The sequence below is a fragment of the Hippopotamus amphibius genome, chromosome 3 (genome assembly GCF_030028045.1).
Source record: "Hippopotamus amphibius kiboko isolate mHipAmp2 chromosome 3, mHipAmp2.hap2, whole genome shotgun sequence".
NCBI lineage: Eukaryota > Metazoa > Chordata > Mammalia > Artiodactyla > Hippopotamidae > Hippopotamus > Hippopotamus amphibius.
Window position 1 is genome coordinate 182,023,246 of NC_080188.1, and position 19,003 is coordinate 182,042,248.

Here is a 19,003-nt window from a genome sequence, read left to right on the forward strand (position 1 = left end):
CTATGAAGCTTCTACTCTCAGTTAGTGGATCTGTGTTTCGTTTGGGGAATGCATTCCAAATCTGGGCAGTTTTCAAGTCTGCCCAGTTCTTGCTTTCTGCAGGGCCCTTTCGGGTCTGCACTTCATAAGTACACAGGCTTCCAGCCAGGGATGTATGGGATGGTTATCAAGGTCCTCCATGGCTATCTCATTTCCAGGATCTCTCTGTCTAGTCCTCTGGTATTCCACTCACATCCCAACAAGAGTCTCACCCTCAGATTAGAAGAGCTGCAGGCTTTTGTCATTTGCTGCTGGATGTGGGTTTTCCTCTTTCCATTCTAAATAGGCAGCCCCTCCAACAGCAAAGCTGCTGGTTTTCACAGACTGCTTTGGTAGATTTCCAGATCACTAGAATGATTGTTTTTGTAAATTTGTTTAGCTTTATAGTTATTTTAGGGAGAGAGAGTTTGCTGATCTCTTCATTCCTGCACGCCTGAAGTTCAACCTCATTCTTGACACTAGAATCATGCTCTTTTAATTTAAGAGATTTTAGAGGTTTACCATTGGTTTCCTTGTGGCACTGGGCATCATTTCTTGGCAGGTGGCCACACATTACTACATGGGACAAATGGTCAGATCAGACCAATGTGATCTTAATATGAGTCTAGTAAGGGAAGAAAGGGACTAGCATTTCAGTTTTATAAGCTGTTATAAGACAAACATTGGCTTATCAATTCCATATTCCTAAATTACCTGTATGGTCTTTTAATTGACAATATTTTTCAAATGCTTTTTAAGGCACAGTCAGAAAGTGAAAAAGACTAATCTTTTAATCTCATGGAACTGGCTTCCTAGTTAGGAATATAGAAAATGCCTAAGAAAAAAAGGCTTTCAGAAGAGAAACACTTTGACAAGCATGAATCAGTGAAGGTAAATTCAACCCCACTCATGCTGTGGGGATTAGCAGAGGTTAGTTCTCAAGAGAAAACTCCTCAAGGTCCCAATGTTTTTTGAAAAGTCAACAGCATCTTTATAAAATGTTATTTAAAAGTGTCTCATACATCAACAAAGAGTAGCTGCAAGTATATCAAGACAGGGTGAGCTTTTCTTTTTTGTTTTTCTTATTGTGCTACTGCTCAGCATCTCTGGTTGACTGAAGTGTAGATTTTGGTTCTGTGCTGCTGCTCCTTCATCTGGTGACTTGAGGGAGGTCTAAATTTAGCCTCTGTATTCCATTTTCCATCAGCAATATCTAAGCTTGAGATTTACACTCTATTGGACTTAAACCCTCAATCATTATGAGATAGGAATCTAAGTCATTTAAAAAAAAAATCATGTATACATTTGCCACTTCAGGAAGATAACAGTTTGGGACCTTTACGATTTTTAGTTGCATCTCTATTTTTCTTTATTTTTGAAAATAAAATGGCAAATGTAACACATTTAGAAAATGATGGCTTCTATATCAGAGAGATTTTCTGCTTCTTCACAGTATGATATGTTTATAATTATGATTTATGATATATTTATAATCAAGATGCCTTGTAAAAAGTAAAAGTTCAGTTTATCAGCTTAAATATTTAGGAATAAAACATTGAATGGGGGAGGTAGGATGTACTCCAATCATCATTTAGGCTGACATATTTATGAAACAAAATATGCCATAAAATTAGCATAGCATAGCATTGGCCTGGAGGTAGAGTACTAAGAAAAATCTTTTAAATGTGGCCACTAATATGTCTTTGTATTAAAGTATAGTTAAGATATTAGTCAGATTTTTGATTCCTGTCCATTTTTCCTTTCTGAGTAAGAAAGCTGATGTGACTACCATTCTATGTTGTGCATTACCACACTGTTTCCACTACCTGTGAAGTCTGCAAGCTGAATCATTTGAAAAGAATTTGTCATCATGTTCAGATTTTTTTCTTTGGCATGTCTTCATTCTATGTTTTGCTATTCCTCCAAAGCATTTTCCCATTCAATGGCGATAAAATAAGTTTAACATATATAATATATATGTAAAAGCAGCTAGTTTGACTGATGCTTTGCCTCTAATCCCCCAAAGCCCTGAGCAGCACCTTCTCCATCTCCTCCACCTTCAACGTCCAGGAAACAAGAGAAATTTCTCAGCTTCTACCGTCCTTGCCCTCCAATTTCTGATACTCTTTCTTTTCTGCCAGTAATCTCCAGTCTTCCCACTGCATACAACATCTGTGCATACAAAATCTTTTCTTCCCTATAAAACTTTGGAAGAGATGGCCAGCCATAGCTTGTCACAGACACAGAACTGGTGACCATTTTGACTGATTACATCACCTACTGACAATCAGCCAAAGAAAGGGAGGTTCATTGCAGTGGAAGTAATTAGGTTGGGAATAACCAATCGCTTCACGGGCAGCTTGGACCACATACACTGCTACTGAGGCCCATGAGCATAAATCCAATAAAGCCCTCTGCACTTAGCATAGCACCTCACACAGGGTAGGCTGTGGATTTCATAAATCTTTAGTTAATGAATGGTTGGATGAAGTGGTTAGGTGACTAAAGAATAATGAAGCCTCATAGGGAATTATACTCAATATCTAGTAAAAACCTATAAGGGAAAAGAATCTAAAAAAGAATATATACATATGTATATGTACATATACATTCATATATACATATATACATATACATATATATATACACACACACGTGATTCAGTTATACATATATATGAATCACTTGGCTGCACACCTGAAACTAATACAACATTGTAAATCAACTATACTTCAATAAAAATAAATAAAATAAAATAAAATAAAAATAAAAGGATAATGAAGCCTCCTTTCATGTGAAATTGTAACCATTTTCCAGGAAAAACATAAAGAAACACCTGCATTTTCAATGAAGTCCGAACTAGAGATCTTTCCAAATACTTTTCTGGCCTTTGCAAACAGAATTCTTTGTTTCGTATTTATCAGTTCATATAACTTTTTTGCTCAAAATCTGACAATTGTCTCCCATTTCACTTAGAGAGTAAAAGCACTAACAATAGCCTGTAAGACCCAACATGAGTTCACCTGGCCCTTCTCCACCTGCCTTTCTGACTTCAACTTTTACTCCTCTCTCTTGTTCCCTCCCTCTACCCACATTGGCCTCCTTGGTATTTCTTGGATGCCCCAGGCACATACTTGCCTGAGGGCCTCTGTGCTAGCTGTTCCATCTGCCTGGTTATTCTTCACAGAGATGCACATGTCTCATTCCTCACTTCCTTTAAATGTCACCTTGACTGGGAAAACAACCCTGACCCCCCTATTTTATACCTACCCCCACTGATCTCCTTATACTTTGCTATTTTTTTCCTTAGCACTTACTATCTCCTAATATAACACATAATTTGCTTATTTATTGCATTTTTGTTGTCTCCTGTGACCTGCCTCCACCCCAACATTAGAAGGTAAGCTTCTTGAGAGATGGAATTTTTGCAGCTGCCATGCGTATAATAATGCCAAAGACATAGTAGATGCTTAGTAAATATTTGTCAAATGAATGACTATTTACTGAGTGTTTTGGACCAGTTACAGTATTAAGAATTGGAAAACAACTATGTTGTGTTTTAGTTATTCCTAAACCTGGCTACGTATCAAAAATCACATGGAACCCTTGTTAAAATAGATTCCTGGGCCCCACCATAAAAAGTTTTGTTTAAATAATCCAGAATGGGGATTCAGAAATATATATGGGGACCCCAGATGATTGTGATGGAGCCCAAGTTTCAGAGCCTCCAAATGGTAGAAAGAACATGAGTTTGAAGTCACATCCATCTAGCTTCAAATCTCTTCTTTACAATTTATTAGCCGGCTGAGCGATCTCAGGCAAAAGACTTGCTGAAGCATATTCTCTAGGAGGAGGTTTCCTCATCTGTAAAATGGGAACAAATATTTAGTGAATGAATCATTGAATGAATGGATGAGAGGCCCTCAAAAGGATATTGTGTAAACAACATACCACAAGAAAAGGAGGTAGACTTTAACACAAGGCATTTAAGGGATATTAATTTCCTGGTTGCCTCTAGGCATAGTTACGTTTAACAAATAGAGGCATATCCTGTCCACTTTTCAGCATTCTTGGTTTGGCAGAGGCTGAGCTTGCTGGGACTTCATCCAAGCTTGAACTATTTAATCTCCGTACTTAAGTAGATAAGGGTTGACTCAGGCTGGCAGGTTATTTTGTTGTTGTTATTGACTTTGGCCAGAACTTCTATGTCATTAGCTCTTTAGAAAATGTCTTAAGTTTATGTGATGGGTACATTTTGATATCAATAACTAAGTGGTATGTTGCTGGGGTCTTTAATGAATGGCTATGTTTAAAATGATCCTGTGTTCTCCTCACTCAGACTGTGTCACCCCAGAAGATTCCTCTCAGGCTTTGGGAAATACAAAAAGAGAATTCATGCACTGGTTTAAGAAGAAATGCCAAGGTTTATGAATGCTCATTGGTAACTTCACAAAAAAGTAGTTTTCCTGCAACTTTGAACTTTATTTTCAAAGAATAATTGGGGTAGAATTTTCCAGCATTAAGTAATTCATCCATAAATCTACTTTGAGCCTTCTCTGACACAGCCAATAATAGAGACCATTTTCACAGAATTATTTCTCTTCTACACACTTTCAATTTTATCCTAATACTTGCATATGCAGTTTATTTAACAATCAGGCACTGCTTTGCCAAAATTTATTTTTGTCATCTTACAATAGACTATTATATAGCCATTGTACCATAATCTAACATTTATTGGTTTATGACTCATCTCTTCAAAAACTCCTTGATGTAGCAATAGGTATCACGTTCTTCATTTCAAGGCTTTCATGAGACCTGGATCCCAGACTTCAACATAAGAAGAATGTCATAAGCCTCTATTGTTTGAGTGATTGGCTTGCCGTGTTTAATCCATGTAATCAGGAGAGGAACGTGAGCTAGAAAATCAAAGACAGTGCTGCGTATACCCCCAGGGCCACACCCACGCGGAGTCAGCCTGCCAGGCACCCCGTTGCCTAATTTATTGCCATTAACACTCTTTATTTAAGAACAAAACATGTAAAATTAACAAAAGTGAACTGAAACTTTCAATATTAACTTTTAATATAAAGAGAACTGGCTGCTTAAGAAAAACATATTGTTTAATATGCCTGCCCAAGCCAACAATAAATTATATATTTTTTAAAATGCTGTCGGCAAAGTTACGGGGGTAAGGCACTGAAATCATAATTGGCACTACTGTTTTGGCCCCATGACCAGTTTTACATCAGGGACTTATTTTCCAGTTGTTTCCCTCTGAGTTGCTGCAATCATCTGCTCTAGCAGGATCTAAATTGAATGGCATGCACAATAACGGTGCTCCCTCCTGGAGCTCACACAGGCATTGTAAAATGCAAAGGAAAACAGTGGGAGGCACTGAAGTGGTTCACACACCACTTCAGTTAAAAAACTGAACAGGAGAAAAGAACACCTAAAAGCCCAGGTGAGTTCAGAATCCCACCCACACTACGCCAGAGTGCCTATACCCCGACCCAGTCAAACATTTATATCCAATATTACAATGGAGAGAGACCTAAAGACAATGGGGTCAGTCTGGAGCCTTAGGTATAAAACCGTCAGGTGAGGATGAATTTTACTTTGGAGAGTCTATGAAGTGACTTTGCCAAAGTTGGTAAATATATTTAATGTTTGCCTTGGCAGTGCTGATCTAAGTTAAATAAAAAGCACTAACTAATCAAAAGTTTTGCTAGCTGCTTTTATAGGGCTTTCCGGGAAAAAATATATTTTCAACTGACCAGAAACTCTGTCAGATGTGCCCAGAAAAAAAAAAAATGGTGATGTATCTAAATCTTTCTCTCTCACCTAATTGGTGGTCTGAAAATGCAATTTCTCTTTCTAACACCATTGTCAATAATAAATGTTCTGCTGTTAGAGCTGACACCTTTGTCAATAACCTGTGATGGAGACCTGGACATAGGCTGGCTCTTGAAAGATTCTGGCTCTGGAGATATGTACAGCAGTGATTAAAAGAAAAGAAAAACATGGAAGACAATGAAACAAAGTAGTTGATATACATAAATGATCACTGTCACTTAAAAATTGGAATATGTGAAAACTAATGAATATGACTAAAACAAGTTTGATTAAATAAATCAATGCCCTTATAACTTTTACAGGATATTCATAATTTAAAGTTTACTCTAACTTAAATCTCAGAAAGGGTCCCACTACCATGCCCCCACCACTACTCCCATCTTTTTCTTCTTGAGTTAGTAGCTAGTATCATAGTAATTTACTGGCATATTTTCCCTGGATGAACTCCAGAAATGAAGTCAACTAACTATACTAGTTCTCAAATTCTGACTCTTGTTCTGGAGTCCTAGCTAGCAACACAGTCAAAAATTCTCCCCATCGATATCTAAGCCTGAGCAGACAATCACTACTGAGTGGTGACAAATCATAAACAGGACCATGAGGAATTTAGATTTTATGGCTGGACCGTAACTGATGTATAGGCTCATCCAGGTCATTTCAATAATTATGTAAAAATGTAATTGAATGTTTTGAACTTTGCTTATCGTGTTATGGTGAGGTTTGATGATAACTAGTTTCTTAATTTTTCATCTTTTTTTCTCTAATAAGGAAGACATTTAAAGCTCTTCCTTTTCCTCTGAATACAGTTATTCCTGAGCTCCAAGGATTCTGATATAATGTATTCTCCTTTCCACTGCTTTCTATATTGTTTTGTAGTCTTTTTTGATGCTTTCTTTGTTATCCAAGGATTCCTGTTTCTTAATTTTCAAGTTTTATGGCTGGAAATTTTAATTACTTTAAGAGAAGAGAATCACCTTTAATTATTTTAATGATTATGATCAAAGAATGTGGCATCTCTTTGTGGTTTTAATTTGCATTCCTTGATGGCTGATAATTTCCTTTTGCTTGGAAACTTGGAAGATTTTTCTTTATAGCTTTTGAGTTCAGAAATTCTGTTCCAGATATGGCAAGATATGTCTTGTCTCATCCCAACCTGGAATACAATGAGTGTGTCTGAGCTTCAGAGTCAGCTCTTTCTTCAATACAGAGAAAATCATTTTTTTCCTTTATGAATTTCCCATACTAAACTATTTTCCTTCCTTCATGGGTTTTATTTATTCCTCCAAAACATTCTCACCTTAGGCTGGCTGGCTGGCTGGCTTTCTTTCTTTCTCTCTCTCTCTTTTTTTTAGCTCTATATTGGAGTATAATTGCTTTACACTGTGGTGCCAGTTCCTGCTGTACAACAAAGTGAATCAGCTGTATTTATACATATCTCCTCCCTCCCATGACTCCTTCCCACCCTCCCTATCTTACCCCTCTAAGTCATCACCCATCAACGAGTTGATCTCCCTGTGTTATGCAGCAGCTTCCCACTAGCTATCTATTTTACATTTGGTAGTGCATATATGTCAATGTTACTCTCTCACTTTGTCCCAGTTTCCCTTCTGCCCCACACCTCATGCCCTCAAGTCTGTTCTCTATATCTGCATCTTTATTCTTGCCCTGCCACTGAATTCATCAGTACCATTATTTTAGATTCCATATATATGAGTTAGCATACAGTATTTGTTTTACTCTTTCTGGCTTACTTCACTTTGTATGACAGACTCTAGGTCCATCCACCTCACTACAAATAACTCAATTGCATTTCTTTTTATGGATGAGCAATATTCCGTTGTATATATGTGCCACATCTTCTTTGTCCATTCATCTGCTGATGGGCATTTAGGATGCTTCCATGTCCTGGCTATTGTAAATAGTACTGCAATGAACACTGTGGTACATGTTTCTTTTTGTACTATGGTTTTCTCTGTGTATATGCCCTGGAGTGAGATTGCTGGGTCATATGGTAGTTTCATTTTTAGTTTTTTAAGGAACCTCCATACTGTTTTGCATAGTGGCTGTACCAATTTACATTCCCACCAAGAGTGCAGGAGGGTTCCCTTTTCTCCACACCCTCTCCAGCATTTATTGTGTCTAGATTTTTTGATGATGGCCATTCTGACCAGTGTGAGGTGATACCTCATTGTGGCTTTGACTTGCATTTCTGCCTTAGGCTTTCTATTCTCCAAATTTTTCATGTTAAATCCTATAAAATCATTCTTTTTATATTTTGTTCTGTGCTTTGAAGTATTTCATTAATTCATTCATATTTTAAAACTGAGTAATAGCGTATAGCAGCAAAACCATCCATCTGAAAACAACTAGAAACACTAGACAAATTTAAACGTTAGTTCTAAAACACTGTAGAAATACCAAGGCCGAGGAACTTGAGCAGCCATGATACAATACAGAAGGGAGGGGCAGAGAAGTGAGTGCGACATTTATCTCCACATCTCCTCTTAAGATGGTTGCTAATTTGAAAGACATGAGTGAAGAAGCCACTAAGGTGAATAAAGCTTCTTTCAATATTACTGGGTTTGGGAATAAAACTTGTAGTTTAGAAACTACAGTGGAGGTAGGGCTTTGTTAAATGTATAAAATTTTCACTTAGATCCTTGAAGGGATCCACACTAATGCTGGGAATCAACTGTCTGTAGATAAACCCTCAGAAAGACTGAAAACTTTAATATTTAATATTTGACATAATTAAATATCCTTAATATGTGATTTAATTATGATGCTATTTCCCTAGATTAACTCCCCATTAGAATAAAGTTAACCCTCTGAAGAAAGATATCATCCAAAGATTTAAATTATTTCTCAAGTTTTTCCTTGAAATATAAGAGATAAAAGAGATCCAAGAGATAAAACTAAACAAGTGAAAATCAAGAGAAAAAATCGAGAGTAAAAATAGAGGCACAAGAGAAAATTGGAATTTTCAGGTATCAATGTTAAATTAGTTGTAATAACAAGATCAAGAATACTAGCAGAGAATTGCAATGTATATATAGAGAGAAAATTTAAATTCCAAAACTGAGAAAATCAATACCCCCAATTAAGAAGTTGATAAATGGGTTCAAAATAAGATTCAATGCAGCTGAAGAAGTGTTGGCAAACTGGAAGATGGTCAGTAGAAAATATCCACACCACAGAAGAGGGACAAAAATAACAATATCACAGAAAAGAGGGTAAAATGTATGGTACTCAGTGAAAAGGATTAACCTATGTAGTAATGGAGTTCCAGAAGGAAAGAAAATGAGAAAATGGGACAGAAATAAGACTTGCAGAGAGAAGAGCTGAGAAAGACATCAATACATAAATTCAAGACGCATTATGTATACCAAGCAGGATGGGAGAAGTTCACAACTAGCAATGTCATATTAAAACAACTGAAAACAAAATATGAAGAGAAAAATCTTAACAGAAGTTAGGGGAGAAAATACACATTATTCTTAAAGAAACAACAATAAAATTAAAATTGTCTTCTCAACAGAAATAACAGAATATAAGTCAATGAAATTATACATTCAAGGTGCTGAAAGAAAATAAATACCAACATAGAATTCTATATGCAGCAAATGTATTATTAAACATGAAAGCAAAATAAAGCCATTTTCAGACCATCTACCATACTCTCCTCCCAAATAAGAAACTTAAAGAAATTGTCATCAGTTGACTAACTTGAAAGTAAACATTTAAAAAAGGTCTTTAGGTAGATGAAAACTTATTCTGGATGGACACATAAAATTCAGGAAGATGTGGTGAGCAATTAAAAGGATAAATATGTAAATCTTAATAAATACTGACTATATTAAATAACAATGGTAATAATAATAATGCCATGTAGAGCTTAAAATGTATAGAGAATGGAAATATTTTAAAAATAACAAAAATGAGCAGAGTTGCCTGTGTTATACAGTAGGTCCTTGTTCATTATCCATTTTAAATACAGCAGTGTGTACGTGTCAATCCCAAACTCCCTAACTATCCCTTCCCTCCACCCTTCCCCCGGTAACCATAGTTCATTCTCTAAGTCCGTGAATCTGTTTCTGTTTTATAAATAACTTCATTTGTATCATTCTTTTTAGATTTCACATATAAGCAATATCATATAATATTTCTCTTTGACTTGACTCAGTATGACAATCTCTATCCATCCATGTTGCTGTAAATGGCATTATTTTATTCTTTTTAATGGCTATTATTCCACTGTATATATGTACATCTTATCCATTCCTCTGTCGATGGACATTTAGGTTGCTTCCATGTCTTGGCTATTGTAAACAATGCTGCAATAAACACTGGGCTGCATGTATCCTTTCAAATTAGAATTTTTGTCTTTTCTGGATATATGCCCAGGAGTGGGATTATAGGATCACATGGTAGCTCTATTTTAGCTCTATTTTAAGTTTTTTAAGGAACCTCCATACTGTTTTCCATTTGCTGTACCAATTTACATTCCCACCAACAGTATAGGAGGGTTCCCTTCTCTCCACAACCTCTCCAGCATTTATTGTTTATAGACTTATTGATGATGGCTATTCTGACTGGTGTGAGGTGATGTCTCATTGCAGTTTTGATTTGCATTTCTTTAATAGTCAGTGATGATGAACATCTTTTCATGTGCCTCTTGACCATCTGTATGTCTTCTTTGGATTGATGGCTATTTAGGTCTTCTCTCCATTTTTTGATTGGGTTGTTTGCTTTGATAATATTAAGCCACATGAACTGTTTGTAAATTTTGGAGACCTTAATGGTAGGGGAGTTAGGGGGAAAATGGATACATGTATATATATGGCTGAGTTGCTTTGCTGTGCAACTGAAACTATCACAATATTGTTAATTGGCTATACTCTAATACAAAATAAAAAGTTAAAAAAAAAACTTTAATGAAAGTATTTGTGATGCCATTAAGTAGATGCCAAGATTTACTCTTCAGTTAGGTGGGATTATGACTGTTAGCAGATTAGACTCCTTTGCAGGTGATGCACTGCCTAGAGTAACTAGATGTTTAGGCTATTGCTCCCCCAGTGATTCTTCATGTCAAGACTAAGCTGAGAAATTTGTCACTTACTATCTTAAAAGTAGCCAGAATTAACAAGAGGAATTTTACAGACTATAAAAATCCAAACTAAATATCTGGAAAAACTTTGATGAATTAAAGTTTATTTAAGTATCAAAATAAATTTTTAGTAAACATGCAGTAAAATTGAAAAAAAAATATAACAAAAATGGTGTTAGAAGAGTAAATAATGTAAGGTGTCCTAAGGTTTTCTCATTGTTCGAGAATTGGCAAAAGGATTAACCCACATTAAAGTTGTAATAAGTCAAGGATATATATTGCATTATCTAGTGTAATCATTAAGAATAGTAAAATTATACATAATTTATAACAGAAAGGAAGTGGAATTTAAAAAATACTTCATATTTAAATGCTTTAATAGAATCTTTAAAAAAGATAAAATAGAACAAGCAGATCAAATAAAAAAATCAGCAAAGATATACAGCATCTGAAAAAACAATTAAGAAACTTGAACTAAAGGACAAACTAGACTGATAACAAAATACACATTTGTTTTAAGTACATGTAGAACATTTACTAAAATCAACAATATGCTGGACCATAAGGCATGTCTCAATCAGTTTTAAAAGCTTATGTCATTCAGTATGTTCTCTATCATGGAACTGAAGTTAAAAAATAAATAAGAACAAACAAACAAAAAACAGAAAAGATAGGTAGAAAATCCCTTGTTTGGAAAATAAGTAATATACTTTTAGCCTAACTAATAGATCAAGAATAACTACAATGAAAACAGAAAAACAATTTTAATTAAATGGTATTACAATATAACAACTTGTATAATGTACCTAAAACCATACATAGAGGGAAGCATGTAGCCTTAAATACATACATTGGAAAGCAGAAAGGATTAAATCAATAATTGAATACCTATCTTAAACAAACAGACAGGTTACAGTAAATTAAACCCAAAGAAGAGAGTTTAAAATAATAAATGTTAGAGCAAGAAAAATTAACGAGATATGAAAACAAATTTGTGATCAGAAGTATCAATAAAGCCAAAAATTGGTGACTTCACAAGGAAAATTAGCAAGACTAATAAGACTGTTTATTAAAATAGAGAAAGAGGGAAGCATGGGAAGAGAGAGAGAAATAGAAAGAGAGAGAAAGAGCTCAAATTAGCCTCTAGTAAAAGGGGTCATCACTATGTATTGTATAGATATTCAAAATATAAGAGACAATTCTAAATAATTACATGCTAATAAATCTGACAATTTTAATTAATTTAACATTATTAATAAATTTTAAAATAACATGTTCACATTTCTTGAAAAACACATCCTACCAACACTAATACAAGAATAAAAAAAATCTGTATAGTTCTTTTCCTATTAAGGAATTAAATCAGTTATTAAATTACCTCCCCCAAAAGAAAACTCTAAGCCCAGATGGCTTCACTTGTGAATTCTCCCAAACATTTAAGGAAGCAATAAAACCAATACTATAAAAACTCTTCCAGAGAATAGGAAAAAAGGAACACTTCCTAACTTATTTTATGATGCAATTAAACTTTGATAGAAAAACCTGATAAGAACATTTTCAAAAAGGAAAATTACAGGCAAATTTATCTTAGGAACATAGACGAAAAAATTCTAAACAAAATATAAACAAACCAAATCCAGCAACAGATAAAAGGAATAGTGCATCATGACGAGATGCGGTTCAAAATTCTAATCTCAATCAATGTGACCTATTATATGAAGAGAAAAGGGGAGAAAAATCATGTAGATTTTCTTTTATTTTTATCATCTTTATAGTTACAGAAAAATAAAATTTTATATCCTTTTATGATAAACACTGAGAATCTAAGAATAGAAGGAAACTTCCTTAGTCTGATGAAAGGTATCTACAAAACACCCACATTATATTTAGTTGTAATTTGTTGAAAGATTTTCCAATATTGGGAACAAAAACAAGGTTGCCCACTTCTGTTACTTTTATTCAACATTGGAGTAGAGTTCCTACTCTGTGCAACAAGGCAAGAAAAAGAAATGAAATGCATAAAGATTAGAGAGGAAGAAATACAACTGCAATTTTTCGGAGATAAAATGATTGTAACATAGAAAACCCAGGTGATTTACAGCCAAACTATTAGAATTAATAAGTGAATTTAGCAAGTGTGCTGAATCCCACATTGATAAAAACAAATTGTGTTTCTGTACACTAGGATAAACAAATGGAAAGTAAATCTAAAAACTGCATTTACAATAGTATCAAAAAAGAGCATATATAATAAACACAGTAAAAGATGTATACTACCTCTATATTAAAAACCAAAATCAATTAAACAAACCAAAAACATTATTGAGAGAAACTAAAACAATCCTAAATAAGTGTAATAATACATAACATATTCATGAATACTAAAAGTCATTGTAATGAAGTGAACTCTCTCCAAATTGATCTATACTTTCAAAAAAATTTCAATCAAAATTTCAGCTTTTTTTGGTGTGGATATTGACATCCTGATTCTAAAATTTATAAGGAAATCCAGAGGGCCTATGATCCCTCTTTAAGAAGAAATAAAAGGGTGGAAGGCTTATGCTTCCAGACCTCAAGGCCTATTATAAAATGATAATAATTAATACTTTGAGGTATTGATGTAAGAAGTCAGTGGAACAGGGGGAAAGAAACACACTCACGTGTGTATGGTCACCAGAGTTTAACGAAGATAACAGAGCAGTGTGGTAGGAAAGAATAGTTACTTCAGTCGGTGGCGTTATATACATTGAATACCTGTATGGGAAAAAAGTGAATCTTGAATCTTACCACACCATACATAAAAATCAACTTTAAATAAAACACAGGTCTAACTATGGTTTACTTCTGGAAATAAACATAGGAAAATATCTTTGTGACTTTGGAGGAGGCAAAAATATTTCTTAAACACAGTTGGTACTATACAAAAGGTGCTAGCTGTAAAAGGGAAAATTTAAAAATCGGACTAAATTAAAATCAAAGAGTTTCTATTCATCAAAAGGCACCACAAAGAGAGTGAAATAGTAGGACAGAGAATGGAAGAAAATATTATCCACTCATTTATTCAAAAACAAACTCAGAATGTGTTATTTAAAATTCCTGCAATTAAATAAACAAAAGAAAAAAACTAGTGGAAAATGAGCAAAAGATATGAGCAGACACCTTACAAAAGAAAATATCCTGATGTCTCATAAACATATGACTAGGTGCTCAGCTACACCGGTCATGGGGGGAATGGTGATTAAAGCACAGCGCCACACCACTGCACTCCCACAAGAGCAGCTAAAATGAAAAAAATAGAAAAGATCCAGTATAGGTAAGAATATGGAGCAACTAGGATTTTCATACACTTTTGTGTTCTTTGGGTGGCAGCGTAACTGGCACAATACACTTTGGAAAATAATCTGACGTTTTACTGTACGGCCAAATATTCGCATAATCTATGATCCAGTATTTTCACTCCTAGATGTTTTTGCTCATGTGTCAGGACACATGCACAAGAATATTCACATCGGTGGTGTTTATAAGAGCAACACACACACACACACACACACACACACACACAATCACTCACTCCTAACAGCACAAATGTCCATCAACATTAGAATGGATAAATAGGGATATTTCAACACTGAGGAATATTACACAGGAATTAATTACATTCAATAACATGGATGAATCCTAAAACACTCATAACGCTAAGGGACAAAGAAAACCATAAAGAAGACGATCCTATTTTTACAAAGGCCAAACAGAGAAAATAGGCCACATATTGTACCCACTCATGTGTGTGCGCATGCGCATGTGTGTAGTTTGTTTTTTAAAAAGGAATAGAATGATAGACAGAAACCCAGAAACTTCATGATAGTGGTTTCTTTTGGTGGGAGAGAAAGGAAATAAAATAGGTGAGAAGCTTGAGGGTCTGCGTAAGTCACTGGTGATTATCTAGTTATTTGGCTGGGTGATGGTTTCTTTTTTTAAATTTAAATGTCTTTATTTAACATTAAAAAGTAAAATGCCCAGCACCAGCCTCTAGCCCAATCTGGCTCATGCCTTGTGGTGCAAGTTGCTGACTTATTAGATTTTGTTTTTTTAAAGCTCTTTATTGGAATATAATTGCTTTACACTGTTGTGCCAGTTTTTGAGGTACACCAAAGTGAATCAGCTGTATTTATACATATATCCCCATATCCCCTCCCTCCCGCGACTCCCTCCCACCCTCCCTATCCTCTCTAAGTCATCACCCATCATTGAGTTTATCTCCCTGTGTTATGCAGCAGCTTCCCACTAGCTATCTATTTTACAGTGACTTATTAGATTTTTTAAAATATAATTTATTTTATTAAAATACAGTTGATTTACAATGTTGTGTTAATCTCTGCTGTGGATTATTAGATTTTGGTTGCTGAAAGGAGTGCAGGGAAGACAGGTCAGGCCTTTCTTATATAAAGAGATGGTACCCATCCATATAATGGAACATTATGTAATCATTAAAATGAATATAAACACACACACTAAGAAAGTGCTAGAGGGAAAGGGAGAGGGAGAGAGAGAGGGAGAGGGAAAGGGAGAGGGAGATGGAGACGGAGAGAGACAGAGAGAGAGACAGAGAGATTGAATGATGGCCCTAACATATTATGTGACAAAACCACTATGTTGAACATTAAAAAATAACATGGAGTCCATGTTACGTAAGATAAATCAATGTATGACAAAAGTGGTTATTTCTAGATGGTGTAATTCATTTCATTTATGTTTATCTGTGGTATATAAAGGTTATATAGTGAACATATAATGTAATTTTTTAAATATCATTACAATACTCTTTCATGTAGAGAAATATCCATTTTTACTATAGCTTTCATGGTCTGAAGCAATATGAAAGAGAACCTTCAACATGGAATGCTTTCTCTGTGCACATCAACCAGCCTCCACGGTGGCTGACATAATTGTACCAACCATCTCAAAATCTGGGAGCCACGATGACACAGCCTCAACAACTGTTGTAATTAATATTTTTGCAGCCTTTCCTTCCCTGCATCTTTTACAATTTGGTGTCTTCTTCTGAGAATGTGTGTTCTGAATGTAAAGAAAATAAAGGTAGGTCAGCACCTAAAACCGAAGCTGTATGTTAATTTGGATTTTAAAACCTGCCTCTCTCACCTCATGGAGAGCCAGGTGTGCGAAACAGATCCTCCTGCCTAAGTCTATAAAGCAAACCTCATCACTGAGTGTGTCAGGGCCCAGAGATTTATTATAAAGTGATATGTTTTCAAAGAGCAGCTCAAAGAGTCATTTAACACTGAATTTGTCAGAGACCTCGCCGACATCAAACAGATGCTTTTTACTTGGAGCATTTGACTCAAACTTCAATGTTTCATATGTTAAGTGATTGGAAACTTGGGAACCATGAAGTAATACTTTTCTCTGATTTGGAAAATTTGACTCTTTAACAATGAAACTTTAGATGCATATTAAGAAATACTTTGAGAAGGGGTAGAGTGTTTTCTTTATAGATAGACTATCATTTGGTCCAGTAATATCACTTTTTCAAAGATTAAAAAAGCTCTGAAATTGATTTTATGTTAACAAGTTTTTTTTAACCCTCTCTACACGTTCACGCTGTATGCACCAACATTTCTTGTGTTTTCTCCTAAAAAATCAAATAAGCACTACATGCCTGAGGCTTTCATAAAGGACTTCTAATGTGGGTCATTTGATTTTTGGCCTCAAGAAATAAATCATATGCCAGGAGCTGGATTACTATCACGCAGTATTCTTGAATAAACATGGTGCCTCTCCTCAGCTGAGGCTGCTGCCAGTGTTTATAAGTTTGCATACATTTTACCCCAGATGCAATGAGCTGGTTATATTGAGCTTCCTGGTTACCAATCACATTGTAAACCACAGAAAGCATGCAAATTGGAAGAAGCAAAGCCTAGCTTTGGTTTATGGCCCTACTCAACTTTTGGTCCAACTGACTCTAACAACATCTTCTGAGCTGGATCATAAGGGAAAGAGCTATTGCTTTTGGATTTAAGAAGTTATGCAGTGCCTGACATTCCTAATGCACAGGAAGAACAGCTGGGCCACCCAACATGATCTTAAACCTGCACCATAAATAATGGAGCACAAATGAGAACTTTCCCAAGTAAAGAAACTTATGAATTTCACTTGACAGATGTTTCTTTATAAGATTTTTACATTGCACTTTTCTATTTAAAAAATAAAGCGAAACTTCTTTAGTTTGGATTCTATTACTCATTCTTCAGGGGCAAAGTCTGAACTAAAAGGATAGTTAATATTAACTATCCAGAGGAGGACAAATACTGTATTGATATCACTTATATTTGGAATCTTAAAAATACAACAAACCAGTGAATATAACAAAAAAGCAGCAGACTCAGAAACAGAGAACAAACCAGTGGTTACCAGTGGGGAGGGGGAAGTGGGGGGATATAGGGGAGTCAGAGGTACACACTATTGTCGACTGGAAAAAATGCACATCAGAGTTGTGAGTTAAGTTTTATTGGGGGCAAAATGAGGACTATAGGCAGGGAGACAGCATTTCAGACAGCTCAGAGAAACTGATCCAAAGTGGTAGGGGAGAAGATCAGCATATATGTGATTTAGGTGAAGGGGGAAAACATGCAATCAAGCACATATTTTTTTTGCAGAAGTTCGCTGCTAGTGAAGGTTACGGCTAGTCACGGGAAGCAGACGTCACCATGAAGGATTTTAGCACTTTTCTAGATACGAGGAGATGCAAAAACTGGGCTCATAAAATCTTCTCTTGAAAATATCTATCTGAAGACTTGTTCTGCCAGTATTTCCCAGAGCACAGAGGGCTTCATTCCTGTTCTCTGCCCTGATCGCCTTTCAGGGGATGCTGGCGGTCAGCAGGTGCACCAGCTCATGATTTAATCCTCGCAGAGGTAGATGGCAAGCGCCAATCTGTCGTTGGCACTATTAGGTGTAAAAGAAGCTCCAAGGCTATATTGTACAACACAGGGAATATGGCCAATATTTTACAGTAACTATAAATGGAGTATAACCTTTAAAAATTGTCAATCACTATTTTGTATGCCTGTCACTTATATAATATTGTACAGTAACTATACTTCAATAAAAATATTTAGTGACTATCATGTACTAGAAATAGTGACACATTATCTCAAAAATTTGCTTTTGCTTAACAAGCCATTACCAATATTAGCAAAAATAGTCTATTGTTGAACAACTCTTGTACCAAGTAGTATTAGGTACTTTTTCAATATGTCTAATTTAATTCTCAAGATAGTCCTGCCAAAGAGCAAACAAGTTCAGGGAAGACAGTTTCTTGTGCTCACATTCATGTCATGATGGATCTAGAGTTCTAACCTTAAGTTATCTGGCTTTTCTACTACATGTTGTTCCTTTACTTTCTAGAAAATGGAAATTTGGGTTAAATCTACTCTTAAGTTCGGCATTTGTTTGTCATAAAGGGAAGGAGTTCTGGTGTCAGTCACTCCAAACTGGGGCAACAACACAGATGCATAGGGAGGAGTGTTCACGTTCAGAGAAGCAGTAAATAATATCCTTTTCCTCTCTACTCATGTTCAAATCTATTTGAGAAATCAGACCCAGATGGAGATGAATATGTCAGTTATATTACTGATAAAGCCAGTTGGATAACATGACTTTAGATCTGTCGATGAAAGGGTCTTCCTTCTCCATTTCAAGTCTGGATCTTGGGCCAGCCTGTCTACAGGAACATTTAGAGCTAAAGAATAGGATTCCTGCCTCTCATTCATCTCTAATTGCGGCCTTTGGATCAGGTGAGAAATATGGACTGTGAGCTCCTTCTACCAGTCAGATAACTCAATTCTCTCTCAGAATTAAGTAAGAGATGGGGCAAGCAGCCAGGCCTGCTTTGCTAGCAGAAGGTTTCTGAGAACTGGGAGGCAAGGCAAAAAGCAGTTCTCTTCTAACACTCTCCAGCATCTTCGCTTCTTCTTTTTTTAACTTTTAAAAAAAATTTTTTTA

The 19,003-nt window shown here is 35.4% G+C and overlaps 1 protein-coding gene across 7 annotated transcripts in view; it reads right to left on the bottom strand.

Annotated features, from left to right (window-relative positions):
- LYPLAL1 (lysophospholipase like 1) overlaps positions 1 to 19,003 on the bottom strand; it is a 152,220-nt gene that overhangs the window by 62,024 nt on the left and 71,193 nt on the right. Inside the window, exon 6 of one of the 7 annotated variants that reach the window (XM_057727553.1) lies at positions 3,715 to 3,882. The exons of 4 other annotated variants lie outside the window; for them this stretch is intronic. In XM_057727553.1, the coding sequence (XP_057583536.1) occupies positions 3,863 to 3,882 (20 nt within the window). In that variant the 3' untranslated portion in view covers positions 3,715 to 3,862. Of the gene's footprint in view, positions 1 to 3,714; positions 3,883 to 6,499; positions 7,028 to 13,348; positions 13,736 to 19,003 lie in introns of those variants that run through there. 2 more of the 7 variants (XM_057727550.1, XM_057727555.1) reach the window with 2 other exon arrangements.